At 48.2% G+C, this 27,988-nt stretch overlaps 1 protein-coding gene across 2 annotated transcripts in view; it reads left to right on the top strand.

Annotated features, from left to right (window-relative positions):
• Lhx2 (LIM homeobox 2) overlaps positions 1-10,105 on the top strand; it is a 33,187-nt gene extending 23,082 nt beyond the window's left edge. For both annotated transcript variants that reach the window (XM_045144240.1, XM_004662789.2), the window contains exon 5: positions 9,218-10,105. In XM_045144240.1, the coding sequence (XP_045000175.1) occupies positions 9,218-9,505 (288 nt within the window). In that variant the 3' untranslated portion in view covers positions 9,506-10,105. The remainder of the gene's footprint in view (positions 1-9,217) is intronic.
• Positions 10,106-27,988: the final 17,883 nt, after the last annotated feature.

Below are 27,988 nucleotides of genomic sequence, written 5' to 3'. Positions count from 1 at the left end.
ATCCGTATCCAGACTCTGTTCTGAGGGAGGAGCGGAATTTGAAAGATTTTATTTATTTTATTTACTTATTAGAGAAACACACACACGCACACACACACAGAGAGAGAGAGAGAGAGAGAGGGAGGGAGGAATGGGCACGCCAGGGCCTCTAGCCACTGCAAACGAACTCCAGATGCATGTGCTACCTTGTGCATCTGCCTTATGTGGGACCTGGAGAATCAAACCTGGGTCCTTAGGCTTTGTAGGTATGCGGGAGGGGAGGAACTTGAGTCAAAGCCAGAGAACAGGTAGGGGTATAAGCAGACAGATCTGACATTCAGGAAGAGCTAGGCTCAGAAAGACCCCCGGATCATTTCACTGGCTGTGTGTGTTGGACAAATCAGTTACCCTCTCATCTGTAAAAAGGTCACCATGAGGACGCATCCTTCTTCTAGCTGTCTAGATTAAATGAGTACTCATCATTGTGTCTTTTATCTTCTTTCTTTTCTTTTTGAGGCAGAGTCTCATTCTAGCCCAGGCTGACCTGGAACACATTCTGTAGCCAGTCTGGCCTTGAACTCACAGCAGTCCTACTAGTCAGCCTCCTTAGTGCTGGGATTATAGGCAGTGAGCCACCATGATGGGGTCATTGTTCTTGTCTTACAAGTAGGAGCTTGTCTCTGCTGGTCTTGGTTGGCCGGGGGGAGGGAGGGTGATAAGGGGTGAGATTGCAACCCTGGCTTAGGAATACATCCAATTTTCAACACAGTTTGTCTCTTATTTTTTTCATCTTACTGAATATCTATTGGTCCTGGAGGACAGTGATACATGTTCATCTGGTTTTGGTCATGGTCCTGGAGAAATTCCCCTGCTGGGTATACTGAGAACCACATAAGCAGTTAGTTTCCCCATAGTTGGTCAGTCGGGGTGCTGGTGAAGAAACCAGGTTCTATGTCAAGCTTTAGGTCCCCCCTCACTACTGTGCAGATGGGCACATGATTTCTGTTTGTTTATGACTTTGACAATTGACTAGCCAGCAGCAGAGCTGTCTGGTCAGCGGACAGAGTACTTTCTCTTCTGGGCCAACCCAGCCCTGATGTCTGAGAGGATGAGCATCCCTTAGGGCCTATGAGTTCTCTGGGTCTTCCGCACAAATCCTTCCTGTTCCCTGACAGTATAGCTACTCATGATTGTGTAGCAGTTTGCAAGGCATCTTTCTGGCCACACATCTATCTCACTTTTATCTTCTCCTGCCTGTTTTACAGATGAGAAGCCTAAGACCTAGCAAGATGAAGTGGTTTCCTGTAGGTTACAGGAGCCGGGCACTGGCAGGATGGGGCTTGCTCCAAGTTGCCCTGGCTGCTTATAGGACATATGGAAGACCTGGTCTGGGAGTGGCTCGGGGTGAGGCAGCTGGTGGTAGAGCTTTGGAAGGTGATAGACTAGTTCAAATCCTTGCTGAGTTACTAGCAATGTGGCCTGGGTGCTTTAATTCTTTCTCTCTGAATCTGATTCCTGATTTACTTGTGAAATGAGGAGAACCATCTGTACACTGGGGACTCTAACCATGAATGGGAAGGCTTCAGGATGGTCCCTGCTAGTACACAGTAGTTTTCCATTAAACTGTTCCTCAGTAAGGGTGGGCTAGCTAGCCTATGACTGGAATGCCAGCATTTGGGAGGCAGAGGCAGGAGTAGCTTGAGTTTCAGGCCAGGTAGGTGAGACTGCATAGCAAAAACTTGGACTGAGAAAGTGCCTTCATGGTAGAGAGTTTAATTAGTTAATTAGCACATTGCCAGTACCTAAGGGAAACCCATTGTCTCACCACTGGTCCACACCAGTTTAATGGTACTAACTATATCGTTGTTCCTCCTATAGGTTCTCCCTCCAAGGTCATGGTCTGCTTTCAACTCTTTTGCATGACAAGGAAGGCTGAAATTGAACTGGGTTCCTAGAGGTGGATGGTGTAGGATGTGTGGGGGGTGGGAAAAGTGCCACAAACATGGTAGGCTTGGGATGCAGCACCTCTTTTTTGTTTTGTTTTTTTCTCGGTAGGGTTTCACTCTAGCTCAGGCCCTCCTGGAATTCACTATCAAGTCTCAGGGTGGCCTCGAACTCATGGTGATACTCCCACCTCTGCCTCCCGAGTGCTGGGATTAAAGGTGTGCGCCACCACGCCCGGCTTACACCCTTGGCGGAATTTGGAGTTAGCTCCAGTGAGGTCCTAGCTCAGGTCTCCAACTCACACACTGAGTGACCTTAAGTGACTTAATGGCTCCAGCCTCAGTGGCCTCAGCTATAAAGTGGAGATGATAATAAAACTGACCTTACTGAGTTGTGGCAAAGAGTAAATGAGATGGCATAATATACCATGTATACACTAGGGACTCAATTCATGCTAATGCCACAGAGAGGGTTCACTTTGCTTACACCTTTTGCACACATTTAAACTTTTTTGATCTTCATTTTCAGATGAGGAAACAGGGTCCGAGAACCCAGGACCCTTCCCCTGAGCCTCATAGTTAGTAAGTGATGAAGCCAGAAGTCAAGCCCAGCGTGGTCTGAATCCAAAGGTCTTCCCAAGGTCTCACAGCGTCACCATTGTGATCGCACTGCAGAATGCAGCAGTACAGATAAGAGCGGGAAGTAGCAGGTCACAGGCGCCGTGGCTTGTTAGGAAAGCAGAGGCAGGGAGCAAAGCCCTTGTCACATCCCAGGTGCTACTTACCACCACCAGCAGCCAGACAGCCGTGACACTCACGCTCTGTTGCTGAGAAAGGCAACTGGGAGACGGAGTGACCCCTGGACAAAGGTCTGTTGTGATATGAAGCCTTGACAATGTATGCAGAACTTTCTGAGCACACGCATGCCAGGAAGGAGGATATGCTGATGCCTTGAGCTTGGGGAGAGTTCGTGAATTGATTGATAGCAAGGGTAAAGGTCTCCTTAGGGATTCCTGGTGTGACTTAAAAAAAAAAACAAACTTCCACTTTAGCCTCCAACAGCTTAAAAAAAAACAAAAACAAACATTTTTCATATCACTAACTAGTTCCATTAACCCAGGGGAGAATGCAGGAAGTGAGAACACCAATTTCCTTCCATCCATTCACCCATGCTAAGTATACTGAGTGATTTGTGCCCTGTGCCAGGAGGGCAGAAGGCTCTGAACTCAGGGGTGACCCAGACAGTGAAGAGGCCTCTCTAGAACATGTGACCTAGAGGAGATGTATATAGCAGAGTGTTGAATAAATGAATGAGATGATGATCAGGTTAATCTCTTTCTGCATATTTGATTTTACAACTTCATTCCCTCACCCCCCCCACCCCATGTGTGCGTGTGTACAGGGTCTCATGTGGCCCAGTCTAGCCTCAGACTAGCTATATAACAGAGGATGGACTTGAACTCTTAATCCTCCTGCCTTCACATCCTGAGTGCTGGGATTATACACTTGCTTCACCATGACTGGTTCATGCAGTGCTGGGGACTGAACCCAGGGCCTTGTGCATGCTAAATAAGTACTCTACCAACTGAGTTACATCCCCAGTCCTCATTTTTCAGTATAGTTGAAAGAGTGCATAGTAAAAATATCTTTTAAATGATTTCAGGATTAAGTCAGTTTGGGAAATGCTAAAGATTGGGGCTTTCTCTTGGGCCCTGTTAGCATTACTACAGGAACTTAGAAATCTTGAAAACTTAATTTTGTCTAGTCTAACATTTCCCAAATTTTGTTTGGTCACAGAACTTTTGTTTAACTCTTTTTAAATTTTTAAAAATATTATTTATGAGACACACACACACACACACAGAGAAAGAGAGAGAGAGAGAAAGAGAGAGAGAGAGAGGGAGAGAGAGAGAGAGAGAATGAGTACACCATGGCCTCCTTCACTGCAAACTAACCCCAGACACATGTGTCACTTTGTGCATCTGGCTTATCTGGGCCCTCGAGAATAAAACCCAGGCTGTCAGGCTTTGCAAGCAAGTGCCTTTAACTGCTGAGTTATCTCCCCAGCCCTCGTTTAACTCTTGTTTGTGTGTTTGCTTTGGTGCTGGAGATTGAATATTGAACTCTTGGCAATAAAAACAGTGAGAAAGTACTAGATAAGAGGCAGAGTGCAGGGGTGTAGTGACAGCGTGTAACTTAGGGACTTGAGCTGGTGGCGCAGGAGGCAGGGAAGGCTTCACCAGAAAGGGAGTTACTTCATCTCCTCGAGCCTTATTTTCCACCTATAAAATGGTCATTGTCGTGCCTATTATTTATGCAGGATGGTGTGAGTGATGTAGTCATAGGCAGGTTTCACAGGTTACTTTCTTTCCTTTTATTTTCTTGTGGCATGGGACTCTTAACTCAGGGCCTTACACATGCTAGGCAAATGCTCTACCACCAAGCTATGACTCTCTGATTTTAACGGAAAGGAAAACACAGTCCAGAGACATGGAGTGACCCACCCAAGGTCTTACAGCAAAACAGCTACAGGCCTGGGGCTTGATTCTAATCCAGGGTTCATTATTATTATTATTATTGTTATTGTTATTATTATTTTTGGTCTTTCAAGAAAACTTTTTGAAAAAGTTTACAAAATAGTAGAGTCACCATATAGACAGGTTAGACAAACTGGAAGGACATGCCTGGTAAGAGCCCAGAAGCCCAGGAATTCAAATTCATGATTTCAATGCTAAGTAGTGATTCAGCTTTCCAGGAGCCACATCTTAGATCTGCCTCTTTCTGGATTGCCTCAGTCTCCACACCTGTAAACTGGCAATAATATTGTAGCAGACTTGGGCCTACTCTTCAGATAAGTATAACGGCTCAGAGAGCAAATGTGGCACGGTGCTTGGAGCTTTGCTCAGGTGTGCCTGGTCCTAAGTGAAGAGAAGTTACCACAATTATGTTCATCATGACCTGCAATATCATAAATTGTAGTTGTTTCCAAAACCTTATTTTTTATTTTGTTTTTCAAGGTAGGGTCTCACTCTAACCCACGCTGACCTGGAATTCACTATGGAGACTCAGGGTGGCCTCGAACTCCTAGTGATCCTCCTACCTCTGCCTCCTGAGTGCTGGGATTAAAGCTGTGCGCCACCGTGCCTGGCCAGAACTTTTATTTTTGAGACAGGCTCACTAGCCTGGGCTATCCTTGAACTCCTGATCCTCCTGCCTCCATCATGCCAGGTTCCTGTGGTGCTGGTGATTAGACCTAGGCTTTGTGCATGCTAAGCAAGTACTGTGCTAAGCTCTGTACTGGGAGCTACATTTCCAGTCCTTTTATTTACTTTTTATGATTTAGACAGGGTCTCATTCTATAGCTCTTGATGGCCTTAAACTCATGACACTCCTTATACCTCAGCCATCTGAGTGATAAGATGACAGGTGTGGGTCTCCACACCAAGTTACAGAGGATAACTTTAATTTTTTTTTAAAATTTATTTCAGAGAGAGGGAAAGAGATTGAGAGAGAGAAAGAGAGAATGAATGAGCATGCCAGGGTCTTCAGCTGCTGTAAATAAAGTCCAGATGCATGCACCACCTTTTGTACCTGGTTTACATGGATCCTGGGGAATTGAACCTGGGTCCTGTGGCTTCACAGGCAAATGCCTCAACTGCTAAGCCATCTCTCCAGGCCAGAGGATAACTTTTGACCCTTTCTTTTTCACTTAACAATCATTGTAAGATATTTTCCTTGATGCTTCATGGAGTAGCTGGGTCGTACTTTCTCTTGCTTGCCTGGTTGACCCTGGATGCAGCCACTGCTCTGATGTGATTAAACAAATACCATGATGGGTATGGCATCTTGGGGCATCATGCTACAGCTTCTGGCTAGTTCCTTGGTGTCCTAGGAGACTTGCTGTGTCCAATAGGTTTCCCCAGGACTGTGCTTTTTTTTTTTTTTTAATGAGAGAGAGAGAGAGAGAGAGAGAGAGAGAATTGGCATGCCAGAGCCTCCAGCCACTGCTCTCAACCTTGAACATGTGTCACCTTGTGTATCTGGTTTATATGGGATCTGGGGAGTCAAATGTGTCCTTAGGCTTCAAAGGCAAGCATCTTAACTGCTAAGCCATCTCTCCAGCCCTTTTATTTTCTGTTTTTTACTATGTTGCCCATGCTGGCCCCGAACTTGTGATCTCATAGTCCTCTGGCTTCCACTTCTTGAATGTAGGGATTATGGGTCATGCACCATCATGCCTGTTTCTCCCTGCCCTTCCTGTGACAGCATTCTGCAGAAGGAGGTAAAAACACAGCTTGCATAGCCAATTGGAGCACAAGGAGGGGGCACATCCTGATAGTGCATCGCCATGCACTCGGAACTCACCAGGATCCACTCTGCACCAGATGGAGCACTCTTGGCATGGCCTCAGTGTGTCCTGGTAGTTCTATGCCTCAGTTTGGCCTTGTTGTCCCAAACACACAGCTCTAGACCTGCTCCAAGTAGAACAGAGCTTAGGGCAGCTGGCTAGTGAGGGCTATGGGTTTAGGAAGATGGGGATGGTAGGGCAGATGAGCTCTGTGCCTCTCGAAGCTTCCCCAGAATCCCAGCCCATCACAACCTCAAGAAGTCACAGAGATCATGTGGCATGTTCCAGCACTCTTTCGGTACAAGTGAGGAAATGGGGGCAGGCCCAGAGGAAAGGCATATGGCTAGTTAGGGCAGAACCAAGACTGGAAGGTATGCCTAGTGTTCATTATACTCCTCATAATTTTCATTTATTCTTCCACTTACTTGCTGACTTAGTCGGGGTCACATGGTGGGAACAGCATGGATTTACAGCAAACAGTCCTGATTCCAATCAGCTTGGCCTCTGTGTAACCTTGAGTTAAGTACCTTCACCTCTCTGAGTCTCTGTGGATTTCAAAAGTATAAAATAGGAATAACAATGTAGCCCACGTACCTGGCTCGTCACAAGGTTAGCCAGTATTGGTGTGTGTTCCAGGGTGGCATGGTGCCTGACACACAGAAAAAGGCACATGCGTGTTAACATCACCATTGCCCACATGACCCATGGCATCGGCATTATTCGTATCCCTGGAATCATGAAGACGACTTGGACAGGGTCCTTGCCCCAACAGTTTTTTTTTTTTAGGAGGGGGCTTTTTGAAATACCTAGGAGAGAATTCTGGCAAAGCCCAGTGCAGATCCTCAGAGCAGCCTGGCTTAAAGTTGAGATTTTAGATTTCCAAAGAGTAGATTGCCAGCTCCTGGAACCCTGTAAAGCCCAAAAGGCAGTTGTGGAAGATGGTGTCATTGTTTACACACGCACTGTTAGGGCAACGCCTGGGAAATAGCAAACAGCCGGCAGCTAACTGCTTCCAGCCTTTCTAAGGTCCTGGAGCCCCTTGAGGATGAGTAGCAAGACAACCCCGGGACCCAGACAACTCCCTGCTCAGGCTTCCACTCACAGTCACATGCACACAGGCCAGGACAGTGGCCAGGGTGTGGCACCAGGGCTCTGGACTTTCTCATCGCTGACCTGCATGTGACTGCGAGGAAGTCATGTCCTCTTTCTGGACACTTTCCATCCATCTCCACCAGTCCAGGGCCAGATGGACATTGTCTCCTTCCCACAACTTCAATAGCCTACAGGGAAGGACGTGCCTACCCCAGAGTGAGCATGCCGGGGGTGGTCTCAGAAGCCCCATAAGTATCTGCAAACCCACAGAAGGGCTGGTAGGCTTCCTTTGGGCAGGGAGCTGGACAAATGTGCTTTTTCTCTGGGAGAATTTGGCATTCTGGGAGCCAGCTTTGTTCCCACTTCACAGGGCCTGCGTCTCCTTCGTGACTTCCAGGCTTGTGGCTATGCTTCTAATTGAGCCCAAATTGTGTCAGGACATCAGAAAGAGGGGCTTGGGCCACAGGCCTCTTGAAGCTGGGGTGGTCCTGAGGGGAGGGTGGAGCCAGAGCTTGGCCCATCCCACTACTGCTTGAGACACTAGGAAGACAGGCAGATGCAGACACATCTGGAAACAAGCAACTGGACACCCTGGAGTCTGCAGAACTCCCCAAGGCCCTTCACTTTATGAGGAGGCTTCTGGCTGGGGGGGATTCCCTCATGCAGAGTGAAGTGAAGGGGCCCTGCCTTTTGGTCTGTCTTCCTTTAGAAGGTAAGCCTTCCTGAAGCACTGTGTGGCAGCCTGAGTGGAGCAGGATCTCTGTGTTGGCATGGTCAGTGGAATCAGGGGGCACTTGGTAGGTGTGTTTCATGCCCATCTTTACCTATGTTTACAGGTGTGTGTGTGTGTGTGTGTGTGTGTGTGTGTATGTAGGTTTGGGTATGGATGTTACCAAGGAGGAAGGAAAGCGAACATGCAGTCTGTCCCTCTGGTGTTTCTTTCACACCATGCTCAGTTCTCACTCTGTGCCCTCCCCTATAGATAGATCCTGGGCCATAATGGCAGGTGGGAGGGAATCTGGGTAGTGCCACCTGCTTGGCCCTGGGTCCATTTGGTAGCGGTCTTGTCTCATTCTGCCTACCGCCACCCTGACACTGGTACCCTGATGGCCCAGAGTGCTTGGGCTTCTCCTGCTGAGCGGGGAGTAGAATCCAGGCCCTCTTCTATAGGATTCATTCATGGCTCGTTCTTGCATGCTCTCTCATTCTAGGATTCCCCACCTGATTAACCATGAAACACCAAAAACAAAAACAGAAACAAAACAATGTACCTGCAAGAACTTTGGTATACAGTTTAAAGGTGTCTGCCAAAATAAAACAAAAGCGAATCTCTCAAACATTGTGGAAGATGGTCAAAATATGTTTGGTTTTTTGGAAACAAGAAAAATATAATAAAAGCTAGGGATACATTTAAATCTAAAAATTTTAAATTTTACAGTAGCCACATTGAAATAAAAATAGATAAATGATTTTAATAATAATATATCTAACCCAGTATGTCTTTAAATATTATCATTTCAACATGAAATCAGTAGAAAGATAGATCTTTTTCCTTTTTTATGCTTTCTAAATATTCACATATATTATGTACTGTCCCCCACTTCCCACTGGCTGCATTTGGCTAGTGATGTTTCAAGGTCTCACTTTCAGTACTGTGGCTCAGCTCTGAATCCTCCTCAAAGAAAAGAGTAACCCAGCCTTAGCCTACAAAGGAACATGAAATTTTTATTTTATTTTTGCAAGAAAATATGGCCACATGTGAGACTCTCTGGACCCATCTGGGTCAAAGACGGATTAGCATCTCACAGAACAGCAGAGCCGAGTCTAACCAGCCCTTCCCTGTCTTCCCACGCAGGTCTGGTTTCAGAATGCCCGGGCCAAGTTCAGGCGCAACCTCTTACGGCAGGAAAACACGGGCGTGGACAAGACTTCGGACGCAGCGCTGCAGACAGGGACGCCATCTGGGCCAGCTTCGGAGCTGTCCAACGCTTCTCTCAGCCCTTCCAGCACGCCCACCACCCTCACAGACTTGACTAGCCCCACCCTGCCGACTGTGACGTCCGTCTTAACTTCTGTGCCTGGTAACCTGGAGGGCCATGAGCCCCACAGCCCCTCACAAACAACTCTTACCAATCTTTTCTAATGACTCGGCCCCCACCCCCCAGCCCCATGATTTCTTTAAAAAAGAAATTATCTTTAGTTGAATTCCAAGTGTATTTTAAAATAGAGGCTTTGAGCAACTAACTAACCACGTTTTAGGATCTCGCCTGGAAACAGAGGAAGAAAAATAAGTAATTGCGTGTCCGGCTAACGCAGTGGTGTGCACTGAGGAATTACTTGGAAGATCTATCCGCCACACAACATTTGTGTCCCTGTACAGTTTTGTGGACTGAGCGAGGAAAAACAACAGATAATTTAAGTTGGCTAAGAGCTTCTGTATTTTCAAAGACTGCCACGTGCCTTAGGAATACTGTTTTATCTCCATACTTTGGATGACTTGTTCATTTTTCTCTCCCTCTTTTTCTCTCTGTATATTTATGACCAGAGCAAAAATGTAAAAAACAAAAAACAACAAAAAAATTTGTTACTTTGAATAGTTCTAAAAAGAAAAAGAAAAAAAAAGGAAAAAAAATCAAATCCCCTCCAACGGTCGCTTTGTTGTTTTAGAATTTTAAGGTGGAAGTCTGTTCGAATATCAGAATTTGTAAAATCTAACCAGTAATAAAACCACTTATCGAAACTACTTGGACCTGTTACTGTTTGGTGGGCCATAGTCCTAGAGATGGAGAGTTGTTCTGAAGCTCAGAGACCAATACCAGAGCATTCACCTACCTGTCAAATATTTGTGGGGTTCCTTCTCTATGACAGGCTCTGGGCTGATGGCAAAAAGGCAGAAACACCGAGTGTCTGCTCTAAGAGAATTGATAATAGAGATAGACAAGACATCTTAATATGGTGTGATTGATATGTGCTTAAGTGGAAGGTCAGTCACTAGAGTACCATTTATTTACTGCTTCACTGAGTCTACTTGATGAGTATGTACTGCGGTGGAAGGGTCAGAGGCTCTCACACCTGCTCTTCTGCCTCTGGCTGGTCTGGAAGTGTGTCTGGTACAGAGGGAGTCCTCTTGAAAGAATGCAGCTTTTCCCTCTGACAAGTGTGCATTGTTACCCAGGAGCAACCCAAGCCCAGATTTCCCAATGACACACAAAATGAAAAACAAAAAAAAATTCCCAAGAGGTCAAAAACAAAATGAACTTGGTTTCTTTATTAAAGCTTCAGGGAATGTCAAAAGTCCAGTGAAAATGCACCTAGAAGGATGGAAGTTTGTAGCCAGGCAGAACAAGGCTAGAATGCCTACTGCTGAGGGATGTAGCTTGGTGCCTGCCCAGCATGCATGAAGCCCTGGGCTTGATTCCTAGCACTACATCAATGAGGTATGGTGGCTCCAGCAAGGGGTCAGAAGTTAAGGACCACCTTTGGCTACGTAGTGAGTCTGACGCCAGCCTAGACTATAGGAGAACACTGAGCTGTATAATGTGAGGGACATTGATTTCACCACTTTGAGCCTCAGTTCCCCCCAGTCTGAGTTGAAGGTATCGGCCCTCATGGTGGTTGAGTGAAGCAGTGTTGAAAGGCCCAGCTGACGGTGTGGCTGTATCAGGTCTCAGTATATTTTCTGGAATGTGAAATGACAGGAGAGGGAGAGTTTGCAGATGGACAGCAGGAACATGTTGCAGAATGCCTCAAGCATCCCTGCTGTGGGACCTGCTGAAGAGGACTGACTGGAGGTCAGCAATCACCCACCAGCACCTCCTCAGAGTCCCACGCATCAGAAAGTCCAATGGGAAAATCATGGTCTCCTTGGAGAGAAGACAGCTGGAGAAGATCAAGCAGGCCTGGGTGTTTGTCCTTCCTCCTGTCATGATGGTGGGAACAGGACAAAGAGAGGAGGGAATGGGGCAGCAATGGACTGAGTATGTGAAGTCTGGGCTGAGTCACTTTGGAAATTTTTTTTTTGTTGTTGTTGATTTTAAAAAAAAAAAAACAAAGACACACATACCATGATTTTTATTGCTATTTAATATCCAGCAAATAGTAGGAGTCCAATAAAGTTTTAGAAACACGTATAGAAATATAATGTGCTCACACCTGAACAAAAGCACTTGATGAATGTTTTCCACATGGACACGCCCATGTAGCTACCACCCAAACCAAGACATAGGATGTCACCACACCCAAAAGCCTCCCTTGGTCCCCTCCCTGGCTCCTATTCCCACTTCTCACACTTAAGCTTAGTTTTATCTGATTTTGATCAATATAGGTTGCTCAATGAATTAGGGAGACTCAGCAAGATTGGTCATCTTACTTGAGGTCCCACAGCTAGCTCCCAGGCCCCAGGCTTTGGATGCGTGTCCATGGTCACACATCCCTGAAAGTGCCTGAGGGATCAAGGCTTTGACTTTCCTACCTGTGCAATGGGGCAGTGAAATCCTATACCATTCACCACTGTGTGAGAATGCCAACAGAAGTGCCCTGCGGGTGGTCACACAGACACAGCAACTCTGATCACCCCCAAATACTCATTCATGTACCCATACCCATATAACCTTGTACATGTTCTGAGGTCACCCTTGGAGGGACAGACCCGCAGACTAACATAACACCTTAAATTCAGACCAGATGCTCACAGACAGACATAAACAGGCCCAGACGCTCCCACATAGACCCAGACATACATCAGACCACCCCACATGGGGAGACCTGCACACAGCCCCAGACGTGCATGCATGCAAGTGTTCGCAGCACCCAAGACGCCCCCGCGTAGCCCGGCTGTGCCCCTTGCTCAGGCCTGGGCAAAGCCGAGCCTGATTGCTATCTTGTCTGTCAGTACTGCCACCCAGATGGAGAGGGCCCAGGAATGATGCCTGGGGGTCCCCCGCCCCTCTGCAGGAGCAGGCTTAGAAGGCAGGCCTGCTGTTAAGCCAGAGATAAAGACACTGGGATGGGGTGTAGGAGGCACTCCTCTTTCCAGATCTAGAAACCGAGACGCAGATTTAGACAGTGGCAGAGACAGAGGGAGAGAGGGTGACCCATAGTAAGGCAGGAAGGAATGGTGACAGAGATGCTTGGAGGCAGAGACAGAGACTCTGGGGTGGAAGAAGAGGGAAAAACCAACAGGGAGAAAAGATGGCAGTGACCGGTAGCAGAGAGAAAGAGGCAGATAAAAAAGACTGTGTGGGCTGGAGAGATGGCTTAGCGGTTAAGCGCTTGCCTGTGAAGCCTAAGGACCCCAGTTCGAGGCTCGGTTCCCCAGGTCCCACGTTAGCCAGATGCACAAGGGGGCACACGCATCTGGAGTTCGTTTGCAGAGGCTGGTAGCCCTGGCGCGCCCATTCTCTCTCTCTCCCTCTATCTGTCTTTCTCTCTGTGTCTGTCACTCTCAATCTGTGTGAGAGAGACAGGGAGATTGGGACTGAGGAGGGCAGAGTCAGAGATAGAAGGAGAACCTGGCACAGCCTCAGAGGCCAAGAGAGACCATACCAAAGGATGGAGCAGGAGGTCTGAGTCCCATGGGGCTGGTGAAGATACCAGTGAGAATGTAAAAGGGAGGCCAGAGAATTGCCACAGAAGAACTAGGAAAGGTGCTCTCACCCATCAGCCATTCTGCGAGCACACTACACGCTCTGACACTGCGGGGCCTTCCTTGTCCCAGAACCCAGAGCCAGGCCCAGTGCTAGGCAGTCTCCAGGGGCTAAAGTCTTGGGCATAGCCCTACCCCACCTTGCCAAGTGTCCCTGTGCCCAAAGTGGCAAGGTCAGGGGCCAATGGAAGATACTCCCTGCCATCTTCTCAGCCTGGAATGCGGTGGTCAAGGTCCTTAGCCATCTTCACCTGTAAATGGGCTAAGGGATATGGCCAGAGAGTACTCAATGAGAGAACATGCCCTTAATTTAATGGTGGTCAGTGAAGTCTGAGGAAGCCACAGTGACTGTGGGAATCGCCTGGAGAAATTGTAAAGACTTGAAGGAGGAGATGTTTCGAATGAGCAGAAAGTAACTAGTGGAGAAGGGAAGGCAGGTGGTCTACCCGGCAAAGGAAAGGGTGGAGTGTAGGCCAGGGGGCAGAGAGGCTCAGAGCAGAGAGCAGGTGGATGGCCCTGGATAGCAGGCCCAAGGAGGACCCTACCCCAGGGGCCACTGTGAAGGAACTCCTCTGACCACTGGGATGGAGAGGGTAAGGCAGGGAGAGCACCAGAGCCTGGGCAATGGGCATGAGGAGGCCAGAGTGACCCAGCCTGAGTCCCTTCCTGGGGTACAGTCCCACCCTTCTCCCTCCCTCCTTCTCATGCTGGAGTCTCTACTGTGGCCTGTGGGTTGGGTGATGGACACCTCTGGGCTCCATTGATAGCTGAGGCCCCAAGGAGGATCTCCCTGCCTTACCAGGACCCTGGAGACTCTAGGAGTCAGCAAGACTTCAAACCTTTCCCATCTTCCCATATTCCTTTCCTCTTTTCTTGGTCTCAGTGATAGGGGAGTGGGACACAAATATAATTAAAAAAAAAAAAAAACCACCAAGATCTCATTTAGCCCAAGCTGGCCTTAAACTTGCTATGTAGCTAAAGATGGCCTTGAACTTCTGATTCTCCTGTCTCTACTCCCCCACTGCTGAGGTGACAGGTGTGCACCATCACACCCAGTTTCTGTGGCGCTGGGAATGAGACCCAGGACTTCATGCGTGCTAAGTAAGCACTCTGCCACCCGAGCTACATCTCCAGCCCATGGAGACAATTTGGCTCATGAAGACTCCCTTAGGCATCTGGGCTCTCTGGGAGACAAACATAGCAATAGCCAGTCAGTGGCCCGCCCTAGGGAAACCACCCCCTCTCACAGCACAGGGAGCTGAGGAGAAGTCATCTGCCCAGCCTAGCCGGGCCACAGGGATTTTTGCAGCAAGTACCTGGGTGGCAGGGGCTGTGTGTTCACGATGTGAGGGAGATGGAAAATACTGCTTACCCAGGCTGGCCTGAGTTGACCACAATGTGCCTGAGGTGGCAAGAAGGGCGGGAAAGAAGGCTGGCTTGATGGGAGGCATTTTTCTGCAGTCTACAGGAGAGGGGAGCTGCCCAGGAGCACCTCCATTTCCAACTTTTCCAAATCACTCTCCACTGTTTCCTGAAGAGGAGTGGGCAGAAACCTGAAGAAAAAGAAAATGCCAGGCTGGAGAGATGGCTTAGCGGTTAAGGCACTTGCTTGCAAAGCCAAAGGACCCAGGTTTGATTCCCCAGTACCCACGAAAGTCAGATGCACAAGGGGTCCCATGCATCTGGAGTTTGTTTGCAATGGCTGGAGGCACTGGCACACCCATTCTCTCTCTTTCTCTCTCTCTCTCTCTTTCCCTCTCTCTCTGTACCTGCCTATTTCTGTATCTCTCTCTCAAATGAATAAATAAAAATAAAATATAAAAAAGAGAAAATACCAAGATGGTGAAGTAATCCTAGAGTATAGCAAACCACTTCCCAGGTCCTTACTGCTCGCATCCCACAGCTGCCCACATTTTCTCATTCTTTTTTTTTCCTCCTCTCTCTCTATCTCTGTAAGGTAGAGTCTTGCTCTAGTCCAGGCTGACCTGGAATTTATTCTGTAGTCTCAGGCTATCCTTGAACTCATAGGGACCCGCCTACCTCAGGCTCCTGAATGCTGGGATTAAAGGAATATGCCACCACGCCTGATCATTTGCTCATTCTTGTAGCAGATCCATCTATTCCCCTGCCCATCCATAATTGTGTCAAGGACAGTGACCTCCCCAGGGTCTCTGACAGGCAGTGTGAATTGGCAACCACTGTCATTTCAGGAAGCTCAAGTAGGGAAGACACCACCTGTCACCTTTTCATCTTGCTGAAGGATAGTTATTGAGTACCAGGTCTTGTGCTGGGTACTGGGGATAGCAGGGACTATGAAACATCAAACCATCTCAAAAGTATCTACTGGGGACTTGAAAGATTGCTCAGCAGTTAAAGGCACTTGCTTACAAAACCTGATGACCAGGTTTAATTCCCCAGCATGTAAAGCCAGATGCACAAAGTGATGCAAGCATCTGTAATTCATTTTCAGTGGCTAGAGGCCCTGATGTGTCTATTCTCTCCCTCCCTCCCTCCCTCCCTCTTTCTCTTTTCAAATAAATATCAAAAATCACCTATTGAACAATGTCTTTGCTGACTCCTGTATGGAATCCCACACAGACAGAGGCTAGGGAAAAGGCAGCCTTGTGGAGAAAGAACTCCCTGAGAGACTGGATAAAGGGATGGGAATCAACTTTTCAAGCAGGCGGTCAAAAGAAGCAACAGCATGTGCAAAGGCCCTGAGGCCCAGAAAGTTCAAGGTGCTGAAAAATGGCCAGTGTGGCTAGAGCTCTCAGAGTAAGGGCCAGGGCAGTAGAAGGTGGGGCAGAAGGTATGGCAGGATATGTGTGTGTGTGTGTGTGTGTGTGTGTGTGTGTGTATGCAGTCATAACTCCAAAAGCATCAAGGCAGGGGAGAGAGGTAGATGGTGAGGGCTGGGGAGGGCTCTCAAAATCAGCCAGGTCATGGGACATCTGACCAGTGGAAAAAAGGGGATGGTCTTACCGTGGGAGGAGAGAGATCTAAAAGGGTGCAGGATCACACGTAGTTGGCTCATGGAACCCTCCTGGGAAAAGGTGTGGGTGGGTGGGGGAGGTAAATGATCAGAGCATCAGGCTTGAGACCTTTCACCCTCTGTTGCAGTCTGGTTCGCACTGCTGGTAGAAATCACCCAACCAAGAGCAGCTTCTGGGAAAAAGAGATTTATTTTGGCTTACAGGCTCGCGGGGAAGCTCCATGATAGCAGGGGAAAACGATGGCATGAGCAGAGGGTGGACATCACCCTCTGGCCAACAGAAGGTGGACCACAGCAACAGGAGGGTGTGCCAAACACTGGCACAGGGAAACTGGCTATAAAGCCCATAAGCCCGCCCCCAACAATACACTCCCTCCAGGAGGCATTAATTCCCAAATCTCCATCAGCTGGGAACCTAGCATTCAGAACACCTAAGTTTATGGGGGACACCTGAATCAAACCACCACACCCTCAAAGCAATGGCCCAGCCCTTTCCCTCAAGGGGCTCACAGTCCAATACATGAAAGGGAGCTGGGACACTTCCCCATGATTACTCAACCTTCGGGAGCAAGTTGGTCATAGGATGGCATTTGAGACCTCATCACAGCTGGTCCCTGACCACCTCTCCAGTGCAAGACTTAAGTCTGTCTTAGGCTTGTGCCACACTCCAGGGCCGCCTGCTGGGTGGACTTTTCCAGAAGGTCTTACCCTTCCTCTCCTCTCCTAAACACTAGTCCACATGCACCTCTTCACTGAAAACTTTGGGGCTATATTCTACCTTCCTATCTGCCCCCACCCCAACTGAAGCTAGGGAGATGGCTCAGTTGGTAAAGTGTTTGAAATACAAGTATGAGGATGAGAGTTCAGACCCTGAGCACCCATGTAAAAGCCAGGCGTGGTTGTGGAGGCTTATAGTCCCTGTGCTGGGGAGGCAGAGACACAAGGATCACTAGGGCTTACTGGCTAGGTAGTCTAACCAAATGAGTAACCTTTAGGTTCAGTGAGAAATCCTGTCTGAAAAAATAAGGTGGAGAAGGCTGGAGAGAGGGTTTAGTGGTTAAGGCCTGCCAAGCCTAAGGACTCAGGTTCGATTCTCCAGAACCCATGTAAGCTAGATGAATAGGGTGGCACATGCATCTGGAGTTTGTTTGCAGTGGCTGGAGGCCCTGGCAAGCCTATTCTCTCTCTCTCTCTCTCTATCTTAAATCCATAAATAAAAGTTTTGTTTTTTTTTTAATAAGGTGAAGAGTGACTGAGGAAGACTCTGGGCTTGGACCTGGCCTCTACACACACATGTGTGCACATGCTACTGCATACACACATGCACACACACACATACATACACACACCACAGAATGCTTATGCTAATTCATTTGTTCATCTTCACCATCCTCTCTAACATGTGTCTGCCAGCTTCCTAGGACTTGCATGTCGCTTGGCACAGTCTTGGAAACTTCTGTTTCAGTAAGGGAACAGTTAAAGATGTACCCACAGGAGTGATTCAACTCCTTCCTGCAGCTGAAAACTCCCTAGTAACCTAGTGTCTCTCTTCCTGACACCTGCCAGACCCTTAATAAACATGTCCTAAAGTCCTGGAGAGAATTAATGTTACCATGGGCATCCACTATTTTAGAGCCTAGTCCTTAGGGCTTTGAGGCCAGACTCTCCTGTCAGTTACTCCTGTGCTATCCTGGGTAAAATTACTTAACCTTTCTGAACTTCTGGTATTTGTAACCAGTTTATGTGAAACCTGGGTAATAACACCTACTTCACAGAGCTTGCCCTCGAAGGGTGTAATTCCTGTAGCCACAGCGTTGAGCCGAGTCCCAGGCACTAGGAAGGGCTCTGGTCCGAGACCTATGGCTGTTTGACGCATTTTCCAACTCTGCATTGATGGCTTGGGAGGCTAAATCCAGAGCCTGGCACGTCCTGGGCAAGCGCATTACCCCCGAGCTAACTCCTCAAATCCCATCAACTCCGAAGCCAGTTCGCATCTTTGCAACGTGGTCAGAGACCAGGGAGGTGGCCCCACTGTAGGATGGGCTCGTGGTTTTTCAGAGTCCCGGCTGTGGGTGAGCTCTGGGACTGGTCCAGGTAAGAGGAGGTGGCTGGAGGCCTGGAGCTGTCCCAGAAGGCAGAGCCCAGGGGATTAGGGAGAGGGCGGAATCCGGAGCCGAGGTGGGATCCCCGGGGGAGAGGTGAAGAACACAGACATCCTGCGGGGGCACCGCCACCGGACCTAGGCAAGCTCCGGGGTAGGCATCCGAGGGGGGCAACAGTCAGGCCCCGAGGCCCCGCAGCCTGGCGGAGGGCGCCCCCTGGCGGCGCACCTCGATAGTGTCCCGGGTCTGCGGCTGAAATTCTGCAGGGACATCCCAGTGACTGGGGATCATTTATTCCAGGTTCAGCAAGGCTGGGGTGATCATGCTGGGTGCCTGGGTGTGCCCACTTCTGCAATAGGTGGCGTGGAGTGGTTGGGACAGGCCGTAGGCCAGGCTACCTGCACTGGCACCTAGATCCCTCAATAATCGTCTTTCCTTTAGACCTCTTCTTTGGGCCTCTGAGCAGAGGTGCTAGGTTCCAACCTGAGGGGTTCCCTAAGAATGAGAGTGGTGGAGATCTGCAAGCCCAGGGCCCCATCCTGGGCCCCGAGAAGTTTATTCTGCTCTAGCGGCCTCCTTGCTGATTGTAGCTAGCCTGGAGGTGACTGCAGTGATGGGGTGAGGCGCAGGTGTGTGGAGTGTGTGTGTGTGTGTGTGTGTGTGTTGGGTTGCCTGTGTTTGCTCAGATGCATGCAGGGGTGTGTTTTCCCGAGTAGGAGCGTGAGGCTAAGGGTCTGAGTGTGTGTGCACGTGCCCCTGTGTTCTGGGCAGGGTGTCCCTGCAAACTTCTGCTCAGCTTATTTTTGTGGCAAGTCTGTTTTGATACCTAGCTGGAGAGCTCAGGTGTGGTTAATGGTCCAGAGGTTGGGCTGGGGGTGCTGAAGCCAAGAGGGGGTAATGAACCTCATCACCTTCAACCCAGCAGAGGTGGCTGACACCCTGTCCTATGCCTGACTCCAGACCACACCCCCTGAGGACCAATGACCCCTTCTCCCTCCCCATAGTGTTCCTATGCTCTGGTCTTCCTTTGATAGATGAGAAAGAAAGGCCTAAAGCCAGAGACCAACTAGTTCAAGGACATTTGACCGGGAAGGTTGGACTCCTGGCTCCAGTCTGAATTCTTTCCTCTCCCAGGAGGGCCCTGGACACCCTCTGCCCAGCCTGAGGCGGGGGTGGGGACAGGTTTCTGGGCTGGGCTGTGGGATGAGCAGGATGCAAAATGCCTAGTGTCTGCCCTGCCTCCACCTCTACTGGTCCTGCCCCACTTGCTTGGGGAGGCATGAGGGTGTCCAGTGCCACACTGGACAGACAGGCAAGGGACACTCCTGTGCACCAGGGGTGTGTCTGGGGATGCTGGTCTCACCCGTTCACAACAGCTTGTGACTTACTCTTACTGGGCGCGATGAGGAAATAAACCTCCGCCTGAATTTGGGTTTCTAGTGCCAGTTATTGCTGGCACCTGCCCAGGCTGAAAACGCTTCAGCTTGCCCTACTCCAAGGAGGAACGGATGAGTAATTAAGATCACCATGATACCAGCACAGTACTAATAGGAGCATGTTAGTGGCCACTGTTTGCTGAGATCTGACTGTGTGCCCTTGCTAGGTTTCTTATATAGGTGCCAGGAGGCTGGGTTCCTCAATGGTTAGGGCATTGGCTGCAAGGCAGCCAGTTTTCCAACTGTGTGACCTTGGGCCAGCTACTTAAACGTCTCTCTGCTTCAATGTCCTCCAGCTGTAAAATCATAGCAGATGAGATACTACATTGAAAAAATTCAAGCCCTTGCCATATACAACAAGTAAGTACACATCAAGCAAGCATTCACTTTTCTTTCTGGGTCCTCCTTGTCTCCTTGTGACAACCCGGGTGGTTGTGTTACCCCCATTTTACAGACGAGGAAACTGAGGCTGAGCCATTTGTCATAGATCTCAAAACAAAGAACCATCCAAGCTGGGTCATGAACAGCCTGCCACTGAAGCTTTGTTCCAGGCTGATCTCCTGTGTCTAACATTGATAGAACAGTTCGTAGCTGGCAGGATTAACCGGCTCAGAGGCCAGGAAGGGTTTCCATGTGAATCAATTTGTTTTGAATCTCACCAGGGCCTTAAGAAGAGTATTTAGGAGCTGGGGAGATGGCTCAGCCCTTAAAGGCACTTGCTTGCCTGCCAAGTTTGCTGGGCAGGGTATGAGTCTCCAGTGCCCACATAAAACTAGATGCACAAAGTGGTGCACGTGCCTGGTGTTCATTTTGCAGTGGCAAGAGGCCCTGGTGTGCCCATACTCTCATGAATAAATAAAAATAGTTTTTGAAAAGAAAAGTATTTAACATTAGCATGTGCTGTGGATGGATGGAGAAATTGAAGCCCAGAGACAATGCCTTGCCCAAGGATGCACAGCAAGCAACAGGGTCAACATTTGATTCCAGATCTACCAATAAATAGCATCATTTCGTGTCATTACAGCTTGGGGGAGGGTGTGTCTATTGTGAGCCTGGCTGCTGGCTAACATCGTGCCCCGCCCTCTTTGTAGCTCTCCTAGAGAGTCTGAACTCTCTGGGTTTCTCCCTGGTGTCGGCGCTCTTCTCCCTTCCTGGCTTGCGCCCCCTAGAGGACAGTGTCAGAAAGTGACTCCCCTCTGGGTATACCAGACCAAGCGCAGCCTGGCACACGGTGGGCAAGGAAGACCTGGCTCCTCAGGACAAGGGCTTCCAACAGAATTGAATTAATGGAAATTTGTGAGGAAATGTCCCTGGGCATCTGACCCAGGATGAAAAGGCTAGGAGAAGTTGCCTCGAGAGGCAGATGTCTGTGCTGAGACAGAAGGGCAGGTGAGACATACATATATGAAATCTACATCATATAATTTATATCTACAGCGACAAGTTCTGAGCACTAGACAAGGTTGGGTATGATTAAGGGTTTTGTATTTATCTCTTTTAATCCTCACAATGTCTCATCTGATTCTCAAAAACTTGTTTGGAACAAGTATTCGGATAAGGAGCTTTGGGCACTAGGCCACGAGGTAAACGCAGCTAGCTGGTTGAGGCGGGACTCGAACTCTGGTCATCCCCGTCCCTCCTGCAGGGGACAGGTGAGGTGCATCCTTAAAGACTGCAAGCTCAGGAGAGATTGGGGGGGTATTCCTTCATTTCTGAAACCAAGAAAGAAGGTTCCAGGTGGCGCTGAGCCGGCCCCCCACTCTCCGGGTTCCCACAGCTCCTCACCCCCGCTGCCCGGAGCAGGGCCGGGCACGCCGCCGCTGACGGGATGCCCGGGCTGCAGGCCGGGGTGGGCGGCAGGAGAGGCCTGGCCAGAGGTGCCACCTGCAGGGTGGCCTAGTCTCCCGGCTGTGGGGGACCCCCGGCGTCAGCCCGAGCCCCGGGGGAGCTGTCGGGGCGCAGTCTCCCTGGGGCGCGCGGCGTCTGGGGCCCGCGGCTCCCTCCCTCGGAGCAGGCCAGGAACCGCCTGGTGGTGCGTTTGTTTTTCCATCAACAAGCGGCTTACGTAAACTCCTCGCCGCCTCCCAGGACTGCCAGCGCGGGGGAGGCGCCCTATCTGATCGGGGTGTCGCCAGCTCCGCCAGCTCCGGGGTGCCCTGCGTGCCCAGGCACGGGCCTGCCAGCGCCCTGCGGGGAGGGGCCTGGCGCCGGGGCTCCTCAGGGCTAAGGCGGGACAGCGGGGGTCCTCATCTCCTAGACCCACCCAGAGGAACCCCATGCAGCGAAAGGTCCCCTTGGCCTGCGCCCAGGAGTGGGGAGAGGCACGAGTTCGGGGAGATGCAGTGTGGCCAGTCACCAGGTCACTTGCTCTGCACTCCATTACAGGTGGTTCTCAGAGAACAGTGAGTCTCGGGATTGAAGGGAATGCCACCAGCCTCACCTGGCCTGAGGCCCAGGAACCAGCAATCAATTCAAAACCCAAACCAAACCACCTTCTATTTGGAAAACTTTTCAAAAAAAAAAAAAAATCACAGAAAAGTGGGCTGGAGAGATGGCGGTTAAAGACACTTGCTTGTAAAACCTTGCAGTCTGGGTTGGAGTCTCCAGTACTCATGTGATACCAGAGGCACAAAGTGGTGCATGTATCTGGAATTCTTTTTGTTGTTGCTTCGAGGTATCCCAGGCTGACTTGGAATTCACTATGTAGTCTCAGGGTGGCCTCCAACTCACAGTTATCCTCCTACCTCTGTCTCCCAAGTGCTGGGATTAAAGGTATGCCAACCACACCTGGCCATCTGGAATTCTTCAGCACTGGCAAGCGGGCCTTCCCGGCCCATACTCTGTCATAAATGGGTGAAAATATTATTTTAAAGGCACAGAAAAGGCACGTTAGAACGAATGTCACCTACCCTTCCTAGATTCCCCAACTATTAATCTTTTGCCACTTCTGCACCCCTTCCCTCAACATGCCTTTTATTTTACAGATGGGGAAATTGAGGCTGAGGCCTGAAATAGGTTCTCTAATAGATTGTTGGAGGTGATATTTAAAGTTAGATCTCAGCTGAAAACGTTTTGCTTTTTTGCTTTCTATGTGACTTTAGAAAAAAAGTTACATTTTGGCTCCCTAACCTTGAATGGTTACCTTGTATACACACGAAGCATATGTCCTTCTGCAATTCTATGGCTGTGTATGCGTGTCCCTAAGATATGTTTCATGTTTTCACATTGAGTGCCTTTGTATCCTGCACTCTGTTCTCTTGTTTACTTTCCTCCCTCCCATAGCTACATACCATAAAGGCTTTTTCTATATTGAAAATCCAAGACTCCTCTATGCTTTTAGACCAGAGTATAGTATTCCTCGGAATAGATGCAAATTGATTTCACTAGTTCCCCACGAGTGAGAAATGAGGTTTCCAACCTATTGTTATTCTAACCAGAGCTGTGATAAATAACCACACGCAGACATCAATTTGCACACGTGCAAGGATATTTGCATGGTGAATTCCTAGAAGTGAAAATTCTGGGTTAAAGGGTATGTGGATTTTTTTTAATTTACTCAGATAGTGCCAAATCACTCCTCAGGGAGGTTGTACCAATTTGCCCTCCCACTTACGATGAATGAAAATGCCTGCTTCCCACACCCTTGCCAGCACAGCATGTTATCAAACTTTCTGATCTTTGTCAATCTGTTAGATATAAAATGATATCTCATAGCTGTAATTTCATTTCTCCCGCTACAAGGGAGGTTGACCGTGTTTTCATATGACTAAGAGTCATTTACATTTCCTTTCCTGGGAACTGTTTGTTTATAGTCTTTGCCTATCTTTTAATTAGGTGTTTTTTTTCTTCCTAATATGTAGGAGCTCTTAAAATAACAAGGATATCAGCCCTTTGTCAATAGCATATGATACGTCTGTAACGTATGTGCATTTTGACTTTGTTTATGTTATTTTTCATGCAGAAATAAGCATAACTTTGTGTGGCCAAATACATTCATTTTTTCATTTATGGATTCAATTTTTAAGACATTTATACCTTAAAAGGCTTTTACTATAAGATTAATTATGAATTACTATAAGATTGCCTTTGAAGGTATTCTTGGGTTTTCTTCATTCCAGAACTTGTTTTGGTGTAAGGTGTAAGGTAGGGATTCAGCCCTTTTCTTTGGATGGCTCTGTAGTTTTCCCTTGCAGGGTTTCTGATTGGTGTGGTGGTTTGAATGTAAGATGTTCCCCCACAGCCTCATGTGTTTGAATGCTTAATCACCAGCTGTTGGAGCTGTTCAAGAAAGTTGTGAAGCCTTTGGGAGGTGGAGCTTTGCTGGAGGAAATGTGTCACTGGGGAGGGCTTAGCTGACTTTCTTCTTCTTCCTTCATGCTGATGCGAAGATGTGACACTGTCTATCAGCTCCTGCCATGCTTTCACTGCCGCAAAGAAACATCTCCAAACTATAAGCTGGAAATAAATGCTTTCCTTCCATAAGCTGCTCTGTTGGTATTTTGTTCCAGCATTGAGAAGGTAACTGACACAATTAGCAATGTTACTTACACAATTCCTGAAGGCACTGGGTACCCTATCAGTTTCCCAGGGCAGTCCTGACAAAGTAGAGTCTTCTCCCTAATCCTCAGGAGACCCCTTGCAAGACCTCAGTGGGTACCTAAAACCACAGACAGTAATGAAACCTATGTAGCATATGCATATATGCTATGTCTTTTTCTATACGTTCAAATCTATGATGAGGTTTAATTTATAAATTAGGCACAGTGAGAAATTATCAGGCTGATTAATAGTGAAATTGGATAATTGTCACAATGTGCTATATACAGTAAAAGATATTTAAAACTTATGAGTTAGCCAGGTGTGGTGGTGCATGCCTTTAATCCCAGCACTTGGGAGGCAGAGGTAGGAGGATCACTGTGAGTTTGAGGCCAACCTGACACTATATAGTGAATTCCAGGACAACCTGGACTAGAGTGAGACCCTACCTTAACACAACAACAAAAAGTTATGAATTATTTGTTTCTAGAATTTTGCACTTAACATTTTTAGACCTCTACTAACTGTGAGTAGCTGAAATTGGAGAAAGAACATCAGCAGGTGATGGGAATTACTGTGTACTCAATTGGGTGAGATACTGGATTCTTGGCGCTAATGCTGGAAAAGTTGTGATAAAATGGAGCAAGCAGTGGAGCCATAAGCCACTAACTTCCTCAGAGTGTGTGTAAGGACTGTCACCCACCTACAGGGGAGAAGCAGCCCAGGTGGGTTGTGGGATCCCCATCATGGGAGGCTTGTAAGCTCTCTTCACCTCTGTGAGATTGCTGGTGGCTTTAAGTAGGTATGTGAACTCCCTGCTTCCTTCTGTGCCATAGGGTTCCCCAAAACAGCAGAGGTAGACTGGAGTTCCAAGTTGCTTTTCAGTGGCAGAATGGGCCTCCAAAGGGCTTAAGAGGTGAAAACCAGTTATGTGACTGGCAGATCTCACAGACCCCTGGGCAGGGTCTCTAGGGACCTCAAGAGCCAAAGGCAGGATCTACCCTTTTTTCTCATCCTTTTGTCTCATGAATGGCCCTTCATACCTGAAGTGGCCTCAGGGCTCTGGAGTCGCCTGTGAGGTCACAATAGTGGCTCAGGCTGTTCCAGGAGCCAGCTGAGGGTGGTGTTAGGTCCTTAGTGGGGTTCAAAGTCTCTCCAGGTTGTGGCCATGCCAGGACCTTATAGAGATAAGGAGAGAGCAATGGCTGGCATTGGGACTGAGAAAGCTGGATTCCATTAAACACTTCTGTACTTGTCCACACTTGGCAATGGACTATTTTCTGAGAGGAGGAGGAGTTACATGGACCTTAAATTTTTAACTTTTTTCCTTTTATACAAATATATTTTCATTGATTTATTTGAGAGAGAGAGACAGAGGGAGAGAGAGAGAGAGAAAATGGGCACACGAGGGCCTTCAGTCAGTTCAAACAAACTCCAGACACATATGCCACCTTGTGCATCTGCCTTACATGGGTCCCGGGGAATTGAACCTGCATCCTTTGGCTTTTCAATCAAGTACCTTAACTGCTAATCCATCTCTCCAGCCCCTGTTTTTTTTTGGGGGTGGGGGTAGGGTTTCACTTTAGCCCAGGCTAACCTGGAACTCACTCTATAGTTCCAGAATGGCCTTGAACTCACAAATCCTCCTACCTCTGCCTCCTGAGTACTGGGATTATAGACATGTGCCACCATGTCATGCCTATAATTTAAAAAAAATTTGTTTTTTTTTTTTTTTTGAGGTAGGTCTCACTCTAGCCCAGGCAGACCTGGAAATCACTATGTAATCTAAGGGTGGCTTCCAACTCACAGTGATCCTCCTACCTCTGCCTCCCAAGTGCTGGGATTAAAGGCATGAGCCACCATGCCCAGCTAATTTTTAATTTTTTGGAATGAGGCATTACACACTCAGTAAAGTATGTGCACAAATATATACTTGGAATTTTTTTTAAAACATAAACATATATAGTAATACACCCCAGGAAGTTCCCTTCTCTTCCTCCCATTCTATAGGGGCTCCCAGAAGCAGTCATGGACCTGTCTTCTAGTCTTTTTTTAGTTAATTTTTTTTTCAAAGTAGGGTCTCACTCTAGCTCAGGCTGACCTGACATTCACTGTGTAGTCTCAGGGTGGCCTCAAACTCATGGCAATTCTCCTACCTCTGCCTTCCGAGTGCTTGGATTAAAGGCATGTGCCACCACTCTGGGCTTATTCTAGTTTTTTAAAATATTTATTTATTTTTTTAAGATTTTTTAAAATTTTATTTATTTATTTATTTATTTGAGAGTGACAGACACAGAGAGAAAGACAGATAGAGGGAGAGAGAGAGAGAATGGGCGCGGCAGGGCTTCCAGCCTCTGCAAACGAACTCCAGATGCATGCGCCCCCTTGTGCATCTGGCTAACATGGGACCTGGGGAACCAAGCCTCAAACTGGGGTCCTTAGGCTTCACAGGCAAGCGCTTAACCGCTTATTAGAGACAGAGAGAGAATGGCAGAATGGGCATTCCAGGGCCTCTAGCCACTGCAAATGAACTCCAGATGCATGAGCCCCCTTGTGCATCTGGCTTACATGGGACCTAGAGAATCAAACCTGGATCCTTAGGCTTTGCAGGCAAGTGCCTTAACTGCTAAGCCATCTCTCCAGTTTTTATTCTAGTTTTAAGTAGGGTTGCTTCCTGTTCTTTTCTTTTTGCTCCCTCGATTCCTTTCTCTATCCTTTCTTCCCTTCTTCCCTCTTTCCCTTCCTCCATCCCTTCCTTCCTTCCTTTCTTCTTTCTTCCCTTCCCCCTTCCCTTCCTTCTTTTCTCCCTCCCTACTTCCCATCTTTCCTTCACTTTTCCCTTCCTTTCTTCCTTCTTCCTTCCCTTCTTTCCTTTCTTTTTTTCTCCAGTTTTCCGAGAAGAGAATGTGTTATGTTATGTAGCCCAGGCTGCCTCCAACTTGCTATGAAGTCCACAGTAGCCTCAAACTTCCAACCCTCCTGCCTCAACTTCCCATGTGCTGAGGTTACACTATTCACATCCACTTTGTCTGTCCTTAAACACTGAATGGCTTCTTGCTCAACCTAGTATGGTGTGATTCACCTGCATTGTTTCTTTTGCTGGTGCGTCATTACCTTTCTTTGCTGCCTAGAACCTCACTACAGAAGTCTACCACAATTCACTATCCTGTCTCTTGTCATGAGTTTTGGGGTTGTTTCAAGTCTTGGGTCTTTAGGAACAAGTTATTGTGAGCATGTGAAGAGTCTTTTGGTAGCAGTGTGCACTTATGCCTTGGGCCTATATTTAGCTTTGGCATTACTGGGTCATAGGTCATGTTTATGTATAAGAAAGTATTCTTACTACCTTTTTATATAAACTTGGAAAAACTGACAAGTGATTTTGAAAAACAGAACTGTAAGAGCAATAGTAGAAAAAGTTGCATGGGAAGTGAATCCAGAGCATTCCCAGTTCCAGTTTCTGGAGGGCGTGGCTTGGACTGCAGAGGAGAAAGAAGGGACTGTCCAGGACAGGCTTTGGGGGTGGGGCACAGGGCACGACTGTGCCTGGGACTGCCTAGGCCCTTTCCAGGGAAGGCAGGGAAAGAGAGGGTCTGTCTTGGAGGGCAGATCTGTCAGGCTATCCTGTATAGAGCCAGATCTGGAGCCTCAGTCTCTTCACTCCAACAGTGGGCTGGTACATGGTCCATAGTTTGAATGTCTGCCTGGAAGCTCCTGTCCTCAATCTGCTGGGATGATCTGTGCTAATATACACTCAGGCAGGTTCTATGAGTTGGGGGAAGGCCTCTCAGCTCTAGAGATTCTCTGGGGTGAATCTGTGGTCAGGGACCAGCAGCCTCCTCCCACTCCCATGCCAGCCTCAGCAGTGCCTGGGGCTCCCTGGGAACCAGGGGAGGAGAGGTGTGCTCAGCTGTTTCCA

The sequence above is a fragment of the Jaculus jaculus genome, chromosome 1, assembly GCF_020740685.1.
Source record: "Jaculus jaculus isolate mJacJac1 chromosome 1, mJacJac1.mat.Y.cur, whole genome shotgun sequence".
Taxonomy (NCBI): domain Eukaryota; kingdom Metazoa; phylum Chordata; class Mammalia; order Rodentia; family Dipodidae; genus Jaculus; species Jaculus jaculus.
This window is presented reverse-complemented; position numbering and strand designations above follow the sequence as displayed.